This window comes from Armigeres subalbatus, chromosome 1 (genome assembly GCF_024139115.2).
Source record: "Armigeres subalbatus isolate Guangzhou_Male chromosome 1, GZ_Asu_2, whole genome shotgun sequence".
Lineage (NCBI taxonomy): Eukaryota > Metazoa > Arthropoda > Insecta > Diptera > Culicidae > Armigeres > Armigeres subalbatus.
The window spans coordinates 76528416-76548155 of NC_085139.1; the positions used below are offsets into that span (position 1 = coordinate 76528416).

General features: G+C 40.4%; 2 protein-coding genes across 13 annotated transcripts in view; one reads left to right on the forward strand and one right to left on the reverse strand.

Moving 5' to 3' along the window:
- Positions 1-19740, forward strand: part of LOC134227373 (afadin) — a 351841-nt gene that overhangs the window by 56844 nt on the left and 275257 nt on the right. The gene's annotated exons all lie outside the window — the stretch shown is intronic.
- LOC134212905 (uncharacterized) lies at positions 1093-2838 on the reverse strand. The gene is made up of 2 exons (XM_062691274.1): positions 2654-2838; positions 1093-2596 (listed from the first exon to the last, which is right to left on the reverse strand). The coding sequence occupies exon 2, from the start codon at positions 2486-2488 to the stop codon at positions 1469-1471; it is 1020 nt and encodes a 339-aa protein (XP_062547258.1). The 5' UTR covers positions 2489-2596; positions 2654-2838; the 3' UTR covers positions 1093-1468.

A 19740-nucleotide genomic window follows, 5' to 3' on the forward strand; every position in this document is an offset into this window, starting at 1 on the left:
ACAGCTTTGAAGCTGATCGAAATGAAGTCTGCTCTCAAAAAGTATTTAAACGTGATTATTCCCAACAATAGTGTTTTAGCATGTTTATATAAGCTTGAGTCATTTTTATACAATCAAACCAATAGCTCCTCCAAGTTGCTTATATTATAACAGAATGCATTTGGCATATCCATCCTCTTGCTTTTATTTTTCTCAAAGTCCTGATGCTTTGCTCACATTTCCATCTATATTCTTATCGTTTGAACGATATTAAGCACATTGCGGTGACGAATGAGAAAATGCATGAAAAACAGTTCAGATCTACATATGTCCCCACTCATTTTTCCAAAAACTTTCTAATATTTTTTGTGACGACAAAACGTTTATCAATTCGGGTGCAAATATGTGCATACCATCAGTGTTTCAAGCGAAATAAAAGAATAGGGTGGTCCATGAATATATTTAAAAAAATATTTTTATGCTAATTTGAGTCACCTTAATGTTTGTCAAATCATTATTTCCTCCGAATTCCTCCTAATAAAACAGAGTGCATTTGGTAGTTGGATGTCTATACTTTCATATGTTTGGTGTTTGATCTGCCACTATTTGCCTCAATTAAAGATATGGACATAGCAAAATTGCATTATATAATGTGAAAAAGTCGAATAACTTCTCTAATATACCTCCGAAATATCCACATTTTTTAGGAAAACGTGTGATTTGATGTACTTGTTCACTTTGTAGAACATGTCCTTGTCGAAAAAAAATAAGAAAAAAAGTTTTCTTGAAAAAAACTGGTTTTAGATACGATTTTTTGAAATTTCATCATAACTCGCTACCGTTAAAAGATAGAGAGTTGGTATATTCTACAAAGTTGTTTGTATTTTCAAGCTCTATCACTTTTGTAGCGGCTCAATTTTTTTGAACGAAAAGGAAAAAAAAATTTTTTTTATCACCCTAACAGACGAATTTTTGGGTCACCCTAATCTTCTAAAAGATAGCTTAATTTTTGGTAAAATTTTCTTCCGAAGACACCACCTATGTAAAATCAACCGTTTGCACGCAAATAAAAAAAACGCACGTTTTTGGCTTGCTGCGCCCACTGTGCGTCGTGATCGTGATCATGCAGCTTCCTCTTTTACACTAATGTGTGCACCTAACTCCGTAATACTACTGAACTGTCGAAATTTAAATTAATTTGTTTACTAACTAGTACCCAATCCGCGCATGTGGCAATATTCAAATATAACTAATGCTAAACCAAAGGTACAGCTGCATATCTGTACTTAATCAAATTTTCAGTAGCAATTTAAAAACATCTTCAATTTTCAATTTCCTTTCGCGTAGTTGTGTAGTAGCAGATGAACATCTTGGAAGTGTGTGCAGTCTACTCCGATATATCCGATTTTCGACGGTGTTGATTTTACGACATGTTGGCAGTTTAACATATTCAGCTATGCACACTATTGTTTTCCGCATGAAGAGTCCTCTAGATCGAGTACTCGATCGTCTCATGAATTCCTCCTGGATCAAACCCAATGTTATCGGTATTTCTACCATCAACGTCTATTATTAGTACACTTCGTTCAAGCACCATCTTCCGCGCTATTAATCTATTTGATATAGAGCTGAGACGTATAGAAGTGTGCGATACCGTATTTACAAATATTGTATAGTTGTGGTTAAACTTCAACTGAGTAACCAACATCGTATTGGATGTCCACATCACTTTGTCAGCACTTTCAATAGTTCCAGTATTGCGGTTTATCCTCTCTCGAAACGGGCAGATGTGATTTTTATTTATATTTTCCGTTGCAAACTCTGCCGGCTCGATGGTATTTAGCCCTCCCTTGCAAGTGTTTAATATTGCCCCTGGAGATACATTCAGGGGTTTCATACTACGAAACTGTTCATTGTTTTCTTCATCAGAGCTTGAGTCTATTTCAGCGAACGATACATATTCGACGCATCGATTGTACGACAGCTGGTCTGTCTGATTACGTTGGGAAATCGTGCACATCGTTGCAGTATCCATCGATGTGTGTGAGTTCATCATTTCCACACTAACTACGAGCGGAGATAATGGTTTTAAACACACTTCGGGTACAGATTTTTGACTAGGAACCACTTGATCCCCGCCGGTGACTACATTCGAGGGTTGAGACATAGTTGTTGGAAACTGATGATCAGCCGGGGATAGCTGATGATTTGACTGGGTTCTGTCACTGAGCGAATTCTGCTGCACAGGATTTTTATCGCCGACATCTTCCCTGCCATCGCACCTAATTTTCCTCGTATTCCTTCTAGCTTCATACTGCAGTTTGATTCTTCTAGCAGCACACTTCGCCGCCTGCTCAATCTCCTCAAGTTTCCTCTGGTATTCCAGCCGTGATTGTCGACTTACTTCGTCGTACATTGCCATTCGCCGCTGGTGTTCCTCTTCGAGCAACTGCAGCCGATGCATAATCCGTTCTCTACGGATACTTCTATCACAGCCAGAATGTCCCATAGCTGCATTGATATGGGTAATTTAAATTCTTGAAGTTTGTTAGGGTGTAAATGTGTCGGGAGAAATGAAGACCTCTCAATAGCAGCTTCTGTATGAGCAGCTTCAAGACTATAATTTATTATACATAATTAACTACTATAATTAAATTCATTTCAGTAAACTTACATTTAAGTCTTATTCCCGGGTTACGACTGCCCTAACGAATTCATTACTAAAATAACTAGGAACTGCAGAACAGTAGATTTTCACTGCTCTCAAGCTGTTTTGCAATCATACTAATCTAATTTCTATGCATTCGTACAATGGGGTAAACGGGGCTCACTGGCACACTGAAGGAAATTATTATTTTATTTCCAACACAAGTGAAAACTCGTTCGCGTTCTCGGGTCGCGATTTGATCCCCCGAATGACGACGTGGGACGCAAGCTGCGTGGTAAAATTCAAGCGCAAAGCAGGAAATTCCTGGACAGAACGAATATCTCCTTCCCATCAAGGCCGCGCGTTCCGTGTAACCCTGGCACCTCCACCCGGGCCATAAGTCCCAACTGTTTCAGCGTCCTGGGCTTCCCGGGGACTTCAACCCAGGCAATAAGTCCCACATTCGCCATTTCACTCCCAGTTTAGGTGGTACAAGCAGAGCTGGCCTTTCTCGGACGCATAATGTAACGCCTAGTGGATCCAGTTCTTCCTCGTCGTCACCCCTCGACGCATCGATCTCCAGGTCAGCCAGAGGATCTCCTTCTTCCACTGGCCCCGGCTTACCGTACGTCCAAGATCAGCATCAACCTGGATGGATCGGACAAATACCGTTGGACCAGCAAAGTTGGGAACAACGTTAGGCTACACCATCAGGGTATTACAAGATATCACCTTCGATGTCCTTGACATTGAAGAAGACCTGCCGGCTGTTGGTGTCCGGCTGCACGGTAGTATACCAATCACTATTAGCAACGTCTACATCCCCTTTGGCGCCTTCCCCGCCGTAAAAGCTAAATAAGGAACCTCATTGAAAACGCTTCTCCCTGGGGATATAAACGCCCACCATCCCATGTGGGGAGTGTGAAGCTCCGATTCTCGAGGCTCCGTTCTAGGCGAAGCATTCCTGGAAGGTGACTTCGTGACTCTCAACGACGGATCCTCCACCCTCTTCAACGGACATTCCGCCACGGCGGAAAGCCGGCACCGATCTGTACGGTAGTAATCACTACCCGGTGCAGATTTCCACCAACGCTCCTCTCCTGTGGGCATCGCCAATGGAAATATGGTGAAGCGGATTGGGAGGAGTACGACCCGGGTAGACGATAATTGCTCAATAACAATAAAGCGTGATATTAATAACAAAACATGATATTAACTTGTTTGAAATAAGAGTAAAAATAACAAGTGAAAATAACAAAAAAAAAATGCACGGAAATATCATAAAATTATCAGGTTTTGTCATCAACAAGAACTTATCAATATCTTGAGCTATTAGTTTGTTCTTGTTAATAGCAAAATCTGATATTTTCATGATATTTCGGTGCTAATTTTTGTTATTTTTGCTTGTTATTTTTACTCTTATTTCAAACAAGTTAATATCATGTTTCGTTATCAATATCACAGCTTCTACATGGGAAGCACGCTTTGTCGTCTGTCTACGCGGACCAACCCCCCTCGTCGCTCACCTAGTTCACTGGCACGATTCTCGCCGCCGCCCGACAAGCTATCCCTCAATCCGTCCCGGTCGGCGAACAATTAGGTGGTGGACCGAGGAGACTAGGCACGCTGTTAAAGCCAAACGCAAGGCCTTACGTGGTTTAGGGAGGCTCAGCAGCGATCACTCTCTTAGACCTGACGCCCTGGAGTCGTACATGGAGAAGCATCGGCAATGTAAGATTATCATTAGGGAGGCGAAATCCAAGTAATAGGAGGATTTCGTCGACAGCATCAACCCGTCCCAGACCAATGAGTGGTAAATCTAGAGCGGCTCCCATCCACCGCACAATTTCTGACCCTGCACAAGTTGCCAATGCTCTCGGTATTTATTTCGCCTCCCTGGTAGCAGTCTCTCAGTACCCAGCCGAATTTCAGAGGACCATCGTTACTCGTAGTCTACATGTCGGTCTACATAGTCTACATCCGGACCGGATGAGTTGGGGTATCCCATGATTAAACGGCTCCCCCGACCGCGAAAGCTCTTATTCTCAAGCTCGTCCATAACATTTGGAAAAACTTCAAGTTCCCGGACGAGTGGAGGAAAAGTTTCGTTGTGTCTCTCCCAAAGAGCAGCGTGACTAGCCGTAATACTTCCAAGTTCAGGCCAATCTCCTTGCCCTCGCGTACATCCAAAACCGTCAAGAGGATGGTCAATCGGCGACTCAGGGAGAAACTGGAAGACGAGGGAAGGTTTGGCTACCGTCAACACGATTTTCGCTATGGCACCAGCACATACTTTGCCAACCTGGGCAGTGTGCTCCAAGAAGCGTATGAGGATGGCAAGCATGTTGGTGTCGACATCCACCGGAAAATAACCTTTTTACCGCACTTTCGGGTGGTGAAGGTAGCATGCAAATTCCGCCTTAGTCTCATTTAACCCCCCTAGAAAAAAAAAAACCGTTCCAATAATAGGAGTACCAGACTGAACGTGGGCAAGCTATCGTTGACAGCTGGTTATTTTACAGCCTTGAGCTAACTTGTTCTGTCTACCGGAACCTCGCCTGTTTTCAACAGCTACGTCCGGTTGGCTTCTGGTCTACTTCCGTCCACTCCCGCTGAAGCTGCCGGCATTCTTTCTTTCCGACATCGGATTTTGATGGCCATCTGTCGCAAAGCCGCCTCTTTCGCTGCTGCCACCTCAGGAAATGGCAGGATCCTTCTCCTCGCCGAAGCTGACCAGTCTCCCACCAGTGACGCGGGTCGACTGGCACGGAGCAAAGGGCTGGCTGATGCCTCCTATTAACATCGACCGCACCATCGCCTCCCGGTTTAAAAGAGGTGATAACGCAGGTGAACTTCGAAGATCCGTACTGGAACTCATTGCAACACGCTTCCGAAATAGTGAGTTTCGGTATACCGACAGATCCGTCTCCAGCCGAGGAGTTGACTTTGGAGTCTGTGGACCTAATCTGGCCAAATCGGAAAGGCTACCTCGCCCGGGCAATATTTTTTCCGCCGGAGTCGCCGCCGTTTTTGTCGCGTCCACCCTTCCGGCGAATAAGCCAATCGCGGTGTAATTTCCGCCATTCAAAGTGAGACTCCAAAACACCCCTAGATCCATAGAATCCTTAGGCCACTGCGGCATTAGGGGATGCCCTCGCCAGTGTCGGATACGAGGGTCTATTTTACACCCGCTCCGTCCCGCTGGTTGACGTTAAGAAATGGACGAATAGCGTCGTCGGCCAGGACTGGGCTCGTACTTGGAGCAATAGCAGAGGACTCTTTTGGAGGAAAATCGAAGGAGCCATCGGCTCCTGGAATGTTCTAGCTACTAAAAAAGATCAGGTTATATCGAGGTTATATTGAGGATTCGGTCTGACCACACAAGGATTTCCCACAACTTCGGTTGATGTCCCGTTGTGATCTCTGCGAAACAGAAAACAGCATGGAGCACTTTATCTGCAAGTGTCCCAAGTACGACAACCCCCAAAATAGTTTCGGGATAGCGGGTAGTATTCGGGACGCACTGGCAGATGACGGAGCTGCAATGGCAGCCATTTTTTGCTTCTTGAAGGATGCCGGATTGTTCTACGAAGTTTGGTACTCCTATCGGTACCTATCACCCTTCCAGAACCAGCTATAAGGGATCTATATCCGGTGATGGCCGAATTGTAAAGAAAATTACGAATGTGACTTGCGACACATCATATGTCGTAATTTTGCGATCAGAAGCTCGAAAGTGACCTCCGGAAATTGATATAACCTGGCCACATTGACATGGTCCTAGGGCATCCGGAATCCGGTCCAGGAGGACCAGTTTTGAGAAAATTCCAAATATGGCTTGCGACACATCATATGTCATAATTTTGCGATCAGAAGCTCGCGAGTGACCTCCGGGAATTGATATGGGCTAACCTGGCCACATTGACGTGGTCCTAGGGCATACGGCATCCAGTCCCGGTGGACCAGTTTTACGAAAATTCCAAATATGGCTTGCGACACATCATATGTCATGATTTTGCAATCAGGAGCTCGAAAGTAATCTCCGGTAATTGATATGGCCTAACCTGGCCACATTGACATGGTCCTAGCTCCTAGGGCATCCGGAATCCGGTCCCGGAAGAACAGTTTTACGAAAATTCCAAATATGTCATAATTTTGCGATCAGGAGCTCGAAAGTGACCTTCGGTAATTGATATGGCCTAACCTGGCCACATTGGCATGGTCCTAGGGCATCCGGAATCCAGTCCCGGTAGACCAGTTTTACGAAAATTCCAAATATGGCTTGCGATACATCATATGTCATAATTTTCCGATCAGGAGCTCGAAAGTGACCTCCGGGAATTGATATGGCCTAACATGGCCACATTGACATGGTCCTTGGGCATCCGGAATCCGGTCCCGGTGGACCAGTTTTGCGGAAATTCCAAATATGACTTGCGACATATCATATGTCATAATTTTGCGATCAGAAGCTGAAAGTGACCTCCGGGAGTTGATATGACCTAACCTGGCCACATTGACATGGTCCTAGGGCATCCGGAATCCGGTCCTGGTGGACTAGTTTTGAGAAAAGTCCAAAAATGGCTTGCGACACATCATATGTCATAATTTTGCCAGCAGAAGCTTTGTCATAATCTAGAAACCCATCCGGTTCTTCTAAGAAAAAAATATACAAATCGGTTCAGAAACGCCAGAGATATTCAACTTTTAAGTTAATTTTTACCCTTACCGTCAGACGTATACCTTATGAGGGTTAATTTTAAAGTTCGATAATCACGATTATTTTAAAGTGTTCAAGTTAAGTTACTATTAATGGCGATTCCCTTGGTTGACACGCTAGGGTGGCCCCTCTGGCCTACTCTTCCCCTTAAATACGTTGGTTCCACTGCAACTGGCGGGACCTAGGCTGGCCCGCAAAGGGGACTTCTCCAGTCGTCTTTTATCCTAGTTTTGAACCTAATCAAGAAATAAACAAACACTGTAATAAAGTTAATAATATGGCAGAAATCGTCTAAAAGGTCGTTTGGCAGAAAGGGCCTTTTGGTTGAAAATGTCATATGGCCGAAAGGGTCATACGGCCGAAAATGTCAAATGACTTTCTCCTTTCTCGTTTCTCACTTTTTACTTTTTGCAGCGCGAAATGGAAAGTGTGCAATGAGGCGGCGTGTGAAGTAAATCATTTCACATTCGTCCTTTTTCATTTTTTATTAGTTCTCACTTCTTAATTATCATTAATAACTTCGCTCTTTTCAAACTCAAATTCAATTTCAAATTTTGTTCGGCCAAACAACATTTTTGGCTACACAACCCTTTCAGCAAACAACATTTACGATAGTATAATCTGTTCGGCCAAATGCTTCTTTCTACCAAACGACCATTTCAGCCAAACGGCTTCGGCTAAACCATTATCGGCCTAATAACCGTTTTGACCAACCGTGGTTTGTAGCAATCGCTTCTGCATTATAAGCCAGATGCTGATGATTCAATCCCAGACACGTCCCTTTCCTCTCAATGTTTGCTCTTGCTGTATTTAACATACTACCAAGCGGTTCCTACTGTAACAGTTCACATAACTTTCACATTCCAAACTAAAACTAAAACCTCTCGTGGCTTCTTTGAAAGGTCAGAGTTCTATGCATCCTTCTTAAGTAGGTGTCTAATAATCCATTCTTACCCTTCCTCAACATTTGCAAGGACGTTCTTCTTCTTCTTAGACGGCTCCACATTCCAACTGGAACTTGGTCTGCTTTTCAACTTAGTATTCTATTAGCATTTCCTCAGTTAATAATTGAAAACTGTCTATGCCCGCCATTGCATGAGTATGTATTTAACACATCCCCATCAAGTACAACCTCAGTACCAGCACTACTAGATCTCCCTCTATCTCTGCCCGCAACCATGTACGTTATCTTGGCATAGTTAATGTTTCAGCCTGTACTTGCCGTCTCCCTCTTCAGTGGGACAGAAGCCTCCACTACTGCCAAGCGTGTGATGGAAGTGGCGTTCCTCTGCACGCCAGATCTCCTAATCGCGCTCTCTAGTGCAATGTTGAACAATAAATTTGAAAGTGCATCACCCTGCTTCAATCCAGCTTAGATCACAAACGAGGTTGACACTCCGTCTGCAATCCGATTTTGAGCTATCATGCGTTGCAAGTATCAGTTTCGCCGGAAAACCATGTTCCAACATTATCTGCCACAGCTCGTTTCTTTTCACTGAATCGTATGCTGCTTTAAAATCAATGAACTCATGGTGACATCCGCAGGCTAAACATCTGATATGTCGTTGATCGGTCCTCACGAAAATCTGCCTGGTATTAGCTGATCTAATGCAGCGTTATATTTTCATTACATATTTTAAAATCGAACTATATTTGTCATAAACTATGCCTTATATCACATTGCGTTATGGATTATTAAGAAGCGCAACTAATCTTCGTTTTTAAACATCTGATTTTCCATACGTCAAAGTATGTTTCATCACCCTTTCATGAAAACGCTTTGCTCATGTCATTAGGCCTTCGTCAGCAATACACTCCCTACGAGCAATTTCGCGCTAATTCCCACATAATGCACTCCACGCAGCAATTAGAGTCCGACTGGTCGTTTTGCTGAGATCGTTCGCATAGGCAGCATTCCACGATGTGTGTGTGTCGCTCTTTCTCCGACTCAGATTAAAGTTCGCTGCCGCTGCAATTCGCTCCATTATGTAATCACTCTAAATCGCTTCCGCTGGATCAACTATGTACTCAGTTCACTATAGTCCGGCAGATAGTATGGCGGCCTCCAATCAATCCTGACGTCAGATAGTGGATGATATCATTAGAGAGCGTCGGAAATAAATCGGATTCAATACTCAAAGATTTTTCTAAAATTATGAAATTTCGTTTTAAAAAATCACAGGTAAAGAATGCAAAAAAGCAATACCAATCTGAAACAAATCTTATTATTTACGTTTTTGTTGACAATGGCAATGGTTGTTTTGCAAAAAAAAGACGTTTAAATTTTCATATCCGCCAGACTACATAAAAATGATTATCGACTGAACTGGATCTCATGGGCTCTGGACCGTGTGACAGCGATAAAGCGGAGATTTCTTCACACTTTCCCTTTCGTCAAATCTTCGACCACTCTCGGACGAAGGGCGTGTGTAACGTTCGTACGAGCTCGGAGACGCTGACCACTTCGACGGACCTCCGTCCGTCAAATTGCGGAATGACACAACAGAAACTGCATTGGCCGCCACTGAAACCTTTCGAACTGGCGCGCAATCAAATCTAACGTCACGGCCGTTCACAATATTGCAGTCGCGGCGTGGTGCGGCAAGTGTTTGTTTTTGTGCGGTCTCGTCGTCGCTCGATGTTGTTGATTGCCTTCCTTCGGAAATGCTCATTAGCATCCATCCTTCCATCGGGGGAGCAGGTCCACAACCGGTGCCGCGTTACCACGTTGTTGGGGTGTCATTGTCCAACCGGTTCGTGCGGTTTCAGTGACAGCGGATGATCTTTGAGTGATACGGAATGTTGACTTTTTGTGTTAAATTGCTTGTTCGCGGAAAGGCGAAATTCGGACCACCGTCATTGTCGCTTTCATAGAGACAAATGAAGTGATTCAGACGATGACAACGTGTTGATTAAGGGATTTTGATCGATTGCTAGAAATTTAGCTTTTTGTATGGATCTCATTAGTTTTGTTCATAATATTGATCTGTCGGAAGTTCATTTCTTGAGTGAGAGACGAAAAATAACTTATGCCGTAAATATTTCCATACGATTGAATGCATTTGCTCCAGAGATTACCCACAAAAACAATGCAATGAAAAGCTATTTGATTTGTTTCTTTCTTTGTGATTTTGTCAGTACAGTGTTGACCCGATTTTGTCACTCCTTGATTTTGTCTACCCCCGATTTTATCACGTTTTCGACCCGATTTTATCACGTCCCGATTTTGTCACGTTTTCGACCCGATTTTGTCACCCCAAAAAATTTTGTCATTCTTTTTATTTTCGTAAATAATACCAAAAATAACATTGATTTTCATGAAATAACTTTCACCGCCTGTAGTTTATTACGAACGACTTCTGAGTACCTGGGAAATATTCTGTAAGCAATTTCGACAACAAATAACAGTTACCGTTCACACATTTGGCCTTTCCAAGGCATAAAATGATTCATATTTGTGGAATGAATTAAAAAAAAAATGAAAAATTTTTTTTTCCAATTTTGTCACATACCCTGTTTTATCACCCCAAAATTCACCAGGGGGGTGATAAAATCGGGATATTACTGTATTGGGCACCCGTGGGTTCGGGTGGTCTAGAATTTATCTCAATTGACGGTCAAAAATATGCCCCTAAACTGCGACACATGTGGTTTGTAGATGGTCCGAGATTCTAGTCATTTTTGATTATTTTTACCAATTTGTGGGGTGCTTATTCTGACTGAAATGTGGGAACCAAAAGTATCGCCTACCTACTATGTCATTTCGTTTTGTTAATTTATTATTGAATTATTGAACTTTGTATAAATGCAAGCATATGACATTTTTCCACAGCGTTGGCGTCGTGGTGCTGAATAAATATCAGACAAATTGTTGCTGTTTCCTAGCTAATTTAATAAACTCATTCAATGCAAAAAAAAAACGAGTTAAACTACCGGTTTCCAAACAATTTCATTTCAGCGCGCCTTTTTCATATTACCGGTAAACCACAAAATGCACCGAACCAATCCGCAGATGAAAAAGCAATTAGGCCAGTCAAGGCCATACCAATTACCAATTTGCTTAGTGCTGTTGGTTGGGGTTGTGGACCACCTGCTTTTGCTGTCCGGCCGGAGGAAGCGTATGGAGAGCGTTTTGCGGCTGCGGCTATCATATTAAGTTGATACCGAGGCGTGAACTTTGGTCGTTTCTCTTCCATCCATATTTTTTTTTATTTCTCGGGTGAAGCGTTCCATTTATGGGAAAATTTCGCCAACATCTACAACAGCAGGGTCGCGTGGGAACTGTGGAATAAGCCCTCGAAATTGGCATCAGTCATAGGGTTGAAAAAATATTGAAGGGGTTACGGGACAAAGTTGTACGGTTTCTTAAGATGACGTATGAGCATTTTCTTAATTTTCACTACTAAAAATCTAATTCGAGTCGTGAATTCTACAAGATTCACGCTCCAGTGATATTTTGTGCCTCATTCCCCTTCATACCGCAAAACAACAACATAGTCCACTTTGTGCATCGCCAAATTTTATCCAACGGACAGCGCAAACACTCCTCACTTGAGCCATTAACGTAAACTAAAACGCTTCGAAATGATTACCAAGGGGTTCATCAGTTCTGCAAATAGTGCACGAATTTAATGTTTGTGCTGCTTTAGTGTTATTTGTTACTTGTGCTTTAATAGGCTGTCTCTGAAAACGAATCATACAGCTCTAAATACCTAATTATTGACTTATCACGATGAATTGCTGGGATACAGGAAAATTCGATAAAATTTGTTTCGAGATTTCTTCGGGAGTATGTTTCTAGTCGTGATTAATGTTGGAGAATATATCATTCTCAGAGCTGTTACAACAGTCGCTATTTCGCGATTCTCGCGTTTTTCGCGTATTTCACGAATTTGACGATTTGCTCCTCCAGTCGCGAAAATCGCGGATTTCGATTATCGCACTTCTTTTTTGCCTTTCTCGTACAACAAAGTTGTACCTGAAAGGCTTTCATTTCACTCCCAAAACGTACTTTTTATAGAGCGCTTGTAGACCCATAGTATTATATACCATTCGATTCAGCTCGACAAACTGAGCAAATGTCTGTCTGTCCGTGTGTGTGTGCGTATGTGTGTGCACATTGAACCATTAGACAATTTTTCTAGTACTAAACCTGAATCGATTTTGCTACAACAAGTTGCATTCGATGGGGAATGTTTTCTTCTTGTTCGCTATTGAATTTCATAATGATGGCACGGCTCAAAAAATAGTAAATATTCAAAGAGTTATGAGACATCATTATTTCGTAACAAATAAGCTATCGATTTTCTAGGTTATGTTCTCCCAAGACACAATTTATTCGAAACCGGCACACTGACAGCATAGAATACACAGCTTACACGGAAGAAAAAAAAATCACAAAGAAACATAGAAACCCATTAATGAATTAAAAAGTACCTATTTTAAGATTTCATGTATACACTGAAAATTCTAGTTTATTTTTTCAAAATGACCTAAGAAACATATTTTCATGAATGAATTTTAATATTGCGATCAACAGACCAATATGATAGCTTTTGATTGCGGTACACAAATTAATTCATGAAAAAAAGGTGACATATGTTCTTTTTAGAAGTTAAGCGTCATTTCTGCCATTTCTTTCCCCTATGGGCCGATGTGAGCAGTGAGAAGTGAAAAGTGAGACGTGAGAAGTGCGAAGTGATGAGTGAAAAGTAAGAAGTAAGAAATGAAAAATCACCAGATGATCCGAAATGAAAACAAAAATGTTTTTCCAAATTTAATCTAGACTATCCTTTGAAAAGAGCTGAAATTTTTTTTGCTAATGTTTTCAAATGGATATAATAGAAAAACGACGCATCCCACAAAAAAGTGTTGTATGGGTGACCATCGCAAAATCAGTCAAAATTTCTAGTGAAAATATCGGAAACAATCCAAATTGAGCCTTACACTGAAAAAAATCAGTTTAAAAATTTTAAAGTCGATTTGCGAAAAAATGCTCTTTTTTATTTAAATGAAATTTTGTCTCAAGATAGGTGATTATGTTCCCTACCAACCGTCCATTCATTGCAAGCTGGGCACTCTTAAGGAAAAAAAGTTTTTCTAACAAAAACTTTTTCTTGTCGGAATTATTTTCAGTGTATTTTCATCTGAAACTAAACCAATGAAAGCCATCGTTATAGAACCCCAAGCAAATCTATTTTTATGATACATTGTCTAATTTAGTCACTAAATATAGTTTGTTATTAAATTAAGAGTAATATTAAAAAGGGGTTTATATCTTCAAAAAAATATTATATTCCATTATTAGATTCTTTAGTTGCGACCAGTTACGACCAAAACATTGTACTCTGCCTGACTGTACAGGAATACTTAATATGAGTATATATATATATATATATATATATATATATATATATATATATATCTTGCATTATACCCCTAAATGGTTATTACATTCTACCATCATTATGGCTTATGTGATGAACTTATTAGCCAATAAAAAAATCACAAAAATAAAGACAAAAAAAAAAATCATTATGGTGCTACCAAAAAATAGGGTAAAATACAATTTATTTTTTTATTTTTCGGAATACTGACATATAATGTTTTACAAAGTTGTAAGCTGCGTAATTCCAATAAATTTAGCTATAAACGTTTTTCGTGTTGCTCTTAAGTTGGCTGATTTAGAGCATTTTTACCTACTTGGACTAGGGTGTCCCTCAAAAAAGCAGTATTTTTGATCTACTTTTTTTGTTCTTGATTTTTTGAAAAACTCGTTCTCGGGTGATTTTTAGAGCTCAAAAAATGTAACTTTTGATTATAAGAATTTCGGCGGCATGATATTCATCATATACTGTATATTAATTTCATTAAATTAAATTAAAATAAAGTTTATCACATTTCTTCTAATTAATGGTTTCCTGCTATTGAAATCAAGATTCCAAACACAGTTCAACCCAATTCGTTTTGGCAATATTCAATTTTGGCTATATTCGATTTTGGCTACTTACGTTTATAAATCCTTAGATTATCACGAAATTAAAAAATGTGTTCGAAAGAAGAGTATAGTTTATATAGAGAAAAGAAAAAAAAGGTGTGTTATAGTATTGTATAGAGTATATACATATTCATTTTAATTTCATTTTTAATCATTCAATTTTATTCAAATGCTCATGCTATTCTGTATGATACTGCCATCCGTCTTTTTATTTCATCTTTTCAGAAATCAAGAAGTCTATTTTTCGATCTTTGAACCAGAATGAAATATACTCTGAAGATAGCATAAATCTAAAACTAGCTAGTGTTGAAGAAATATCCTCCATCATCCAGGACATACGAATGGAAACTTGGTGAGAGAATTCCATTATATATATTTAGCAATTTATATTGAAACTATATGATTATATACCACAAACCAAAAAATAAACAAAACAACCATCAGGGCACCCGATTGAAGCGATTTGGATAGGAAGAGTGGAATCGCCAACTTCCTATTGTTAACATCTCGTGGATAAAGGGCGGGCTCTTCTCCCCATCTATTGGGTCAATCTGGGAAACGAGGGCTAGATTATAATATTGTATGTACGAACTTTCTTCTGGAAGGAGATTCTCTATAATCCTCCCGTGGATTCGCATAAGTGCTTATGGAACCACCCCACCCATTTTTGGCCCTTCATACAGGAGTTTGATGAAATACAAACAGTAGTATAATCATGATCAAATCGTTTGTCAGATATGGCCAGTGCTATCGGCAGGTGCCTTGCTACAATAGATGGTAGTATCATCATCATCATCATCATCATCATATGTATACATATGTTAAATCCACCCCTTAAAGACACTGAAAAAATCAATTCCGTCAAGAAAAAGTTTTTGTTAGAAAAACTTTTTTCCCTTAAAAGTGCCCGGCTTGCGATGTATGGACGGTTGGTAGGGAATATAATCACCTATCTTGAGACAAAATTTCTTCCAAATCAAAAGAGCGTTTTTTGCAAATTGACTTTTATTTTTTAAATTGATTTTTTAGTGTAGGGTTCTATTTAGAGTTTTTCAAAAGTTTTATTAGAAAGTTTGAATGATTTTGCGACAGTCACCCATACAACACTTTTTGTAGGAAGCGTCGTTTATCGATTATATCCATTTGAAAAATCAGTAAAACAAGTTTCACCCTTTTCAAAAGATAGTCTGCATCAGATTTGGAAAACCTAAGTATGCACTTTTCTTTTTACAGCACCTTTTAAGTATTGACCAATAAATTGACAAAAAGTCAACTTAACAATAAGAACACTTGCAAGTTCCCAAAAAGTCCTATTTGGCTTCATGCATTTCTATTACATTTCTCGCATAACTTTTCAAAAGGACCTAAGTAACATTTTTTCATGAATTCTCGCTTAACTTTTCAAAAACACCTAAGTAACATTTTTTTCATGAATTAATTTGAGCACTGCAATCAATAGTTTTCATGTTGTTCTGTTGATTGCAGCACTCAAATTAATTCATTAAAAAAAATGTTACTTAGGCCCTTTTGAAAAGTTATGCGAGATTTATAGTACAGCAAAAAGCCATCTAGTAGAAAATCTAGATGGATTATTCCATTGCTGACAAACGTTCATTTCGAACCAAAAACCGCAAGTTGCTGGTTGATTTTTTTGTCATATACTCTGTCTCGCTCAAACCAACAGCGAATAATCTAACGACTACTTTCACGAACACTTTATTGTCAGATTTTCTGGATATGATACACTGCGCGGCGTTTGTTATGTTCCCAAATGGGTACTTGCACAAAACTTCACGCGGCGAATGACTGTCGAAAGGTACGGCCGCGACAAACGATACACCGCAATGCTATTCATCCATAAGAATCAAGTAAACGGAAAGGTTTCATGAAAGGTTCGCCGCGTGCAATTTTGAGAAAATCAGGCAATAAGGACCAGCCACTTTAACCGACCGTGTCCATTTAGCAAGTATGGTGTTGAATATAATCTGTAGATTAAAAAAACAGTTTAATAAAGTAAAAACTCAGCAAGTAACCGCACAATATTGAGTAAAACAAATTAAGTGTGTAGCATTTCCACATTCAATGAATAAATTTCGCACCGTGTATACTGACAGCATTAAAGTTTGTGTTGCTTCTTTCGTGCTTTATTGATGATGCTAACCTCTCAAGCAAAGCTTTCCAAAGCTTCAAATGTGGAACACGAAAACTAACACACGCGCTATAGAGACCGAAGCCGATGACTTTATCCGCTCGCATCAACACAGTTGTAAAAATTTCATCGTTGGAAATAAAAATCGCATTCGTACATGCTTTCTCGTGCGCTCGTTACGTTTGCTGCCATTTTTTTCCTGCTTTGGAAGGAAAGAAGAGGCGTGTCATTGAGGCTAACTGCTTATTGGGTTTTGTGGTTTGGGTGGAATGATGGTGTAGTTTGGGCATTTGGGTGATTTGAACATAACGTTCGTTTTCATACACCTCATTATTTCCATATTATGCGGCTTTTTTCCATTGATATTTATGTGAATTGTGTTGTTAATTTTCACAAATGTACTTGTACAATTATTACACAAAGGCATGCAAAATCAATGTATGACATACAACTAGCTTTATTGAACTTTAATATTACATTGGTGAAAAACACTACGTGGAATCGGCCCTAAAACAATTGTAGACGCGCTGTCTGGACAGTTAATCCATATTGTATTTTATAATGTATTTTTTAAAACGTGCCGCTGCGCTAATTATTGTACTATTTACCCACGATCGCATATTTGTAACATATGCATTTTTCCTTTCTCGTACAACAAAGTTGTACCGAAAGGCTATATGATTGCTCCAAAAAACTTTTGATAGAAGGCCCGGAGACCCATAGTGTTATATACCGATCTACTCAGCTCGACAAACTGAGGTGATGTCTGTTTTTTGTGTATGTATGTGTATGTGTACAAATTTTGTAGACACACGTTTTAGAACTTAGAATTATCTGATTTACTTGCAACAAGTTGCATTCGACAGGGAATTGTTTGCTATTGAAAATGGGCCCGATCATTGCTTTTCGGAATTATTGAAAATCATTGTTTTTCCCACAGGTCCCCTTTGAAAAAATCAAAAACAATTGTTTTTGAATTGTGGCAAGGCAAAAATATTAAAAATGATCGAAAAAATGTGATCTATTCACCCAAAGAGCTTTTTTGACCTTTTTAAAGTGATTTTTTCAATATATTTTATAATGCACGAGAAAGGCATCATCACTGCTAGGTGGATTAATCTGGGTTTTTAAATTGCAATTTTCTAGTTTTATGAAGTTGATTGGATTGTGTTTAGAACTTAGTCTTCGTTTCCAATATTTTTGACAATGGTTCCTATTAGTGTAGCGACAATCACGATTTATTATTATGTTTTGGGGAACCAACTTTTTTGTTGTTCTCCAAGGGTGTTTTCATTCGGATCAAATGCAATGATCATTCTCAGTCGCTATTCAGTTGTTTGCAATGGCATAACTAAATTCCCATCATAAATTGATCAACTATTTTTTCCGGTTAAAAACGTTTCTGCCCTTCTGAGCACACCCCAAACCAAATATACGGATAAGATGGGATGTTTTGGCTTAATCAGCTTGCATTTTGAGTATTTTTTTTGTATGGTTGGAGCGCAAAAGTGTACTTTGAAGTTGAAGATCGATCTTGGGTGCTTGGAGCTGAATGTGAAGTGAACCAATTGGTTCGGTTAGGAACAAAATCAAGTAAAATGTGAACTTTTGATTGATTGGGACGCGGTTCTTCGATGAGAGCCCTTTCCGCACATCTTACGTCGTATGTGATGTTCGCAACACTGCGGAACACTTTGTCTGCCAATGTCCCGAATATCAGGTTCCTACGTAGGATACCAGCTTGCATCAGGGAAGCTGCCATATTCGTCGCACTCATCTGTTTCTTAAAAGATGTTGGCCTACAGAAACAGTAAGTAAACAGTAAGGGAGTAAGTTTCCACAACACGAGGCTTTTGGGTATTCCTCAAAGTTACCAACGAACCATGAAATTAGTCCTGCTTTACCATTCAATACATTATTGCAACAGTAACATGGAAAATAAAAATTCAAGTTACTTTGTTAACCCCGGGTGTAGTTTTATATTAAAATGAGTTTCTATGTACTAACGCCATTATTTTTGTTTGTCGCGGTTTTTGTTTTGCAGTAGCGGATTTCAATTTGTTAGTCGCGGATTTCGCGGTCTGGAATTTGTTCAGTTTCTAACAGCCCTGTCCGAATCTAATTTATCATAAACCTAAATTTTAAACGACAGTGTTTTCACCAACTTGGCCACCTCCCAATTGATTTTACTCCCACTTGGAACTATCAAACTCTTCCAACTCGCTAACAAATCCCGGCAGAAAAAAACGGAATGATCTCTCAGTGATTACTCCATCTAAAAAACTTACGGAACTACTCGATCTTCTTTCTCGACATTTAATTAATATTGGGTTTTATTTGCTTCGGGCTGAACACATATTTGGGGTTGGTACGGAAAAGGAAACGATTCTAGGTCATGGTCATGTCTACACACTAGTCACATACCTGCGCAGGTTTTCTTCTTCGTCGACTTGCTGGGTGGTTTCGCCAGCGCGATGGTGGCGAAACGGTTCGGAACGGTGGTGTCGAACCTGTTCGTGGCGATGGCGACGTAGCTGTCCTTCACGATGGCGGTGGCAGAAAAATCAAACTAGAGTTGCGAAGTGCGTGGCGGCCGGATGGAAGGCCTGCGATTTCTTCGAGAGAGCTGCGTCGACGTTCGGTCATTACGGATCGGCTGAGCTCAGGAAACAATGACACGAGAAGGCGCTGGTCAAAGGAGAGCGAAGCAAAGTGGCACGTGGCCAAGAAACTAAGGGCGATGACATACTGACGCGTCGAGCGATGCGGAGCGCGTCCAATCACTCTTCTTCTTCTTATTGGCATTACATCCCCACACTGGGACAGAGCCGCCTTGCAGCTTAGTGTTGATTGAGCACTTCCACAGTTATTAACTGCGAGGTTTCTAAGCCAAGTTACCATTTTTGCATTCGTATAGCATGAGGCTAGCACGATGATACTTTTGCCCAGGGAAGTCGAAACAATTTCCAATCCAAAAATTTCCTAGACCGGCACCGGGAATCGAACCCAACCACCCTCAGCATGGTCTTGTTTTGTAGCCGCGCGTCTTACCGCACGGCTAAGGAGTGCCAAGCACTCGTAAAGCGGAATACCAGCAAGAGAAATTCTTTTGTCTTGGACGCGCACGCACACGCGTGAGTATGTCAACGGCCTAAGCGTCAGAGGCGCTTAGTTAAAACTGGCATAAAAAGGTACGCCGAAGTCCTGAAACCCATGCGAAGTGCCGAAAGACTTTCAGCACTGGGCGA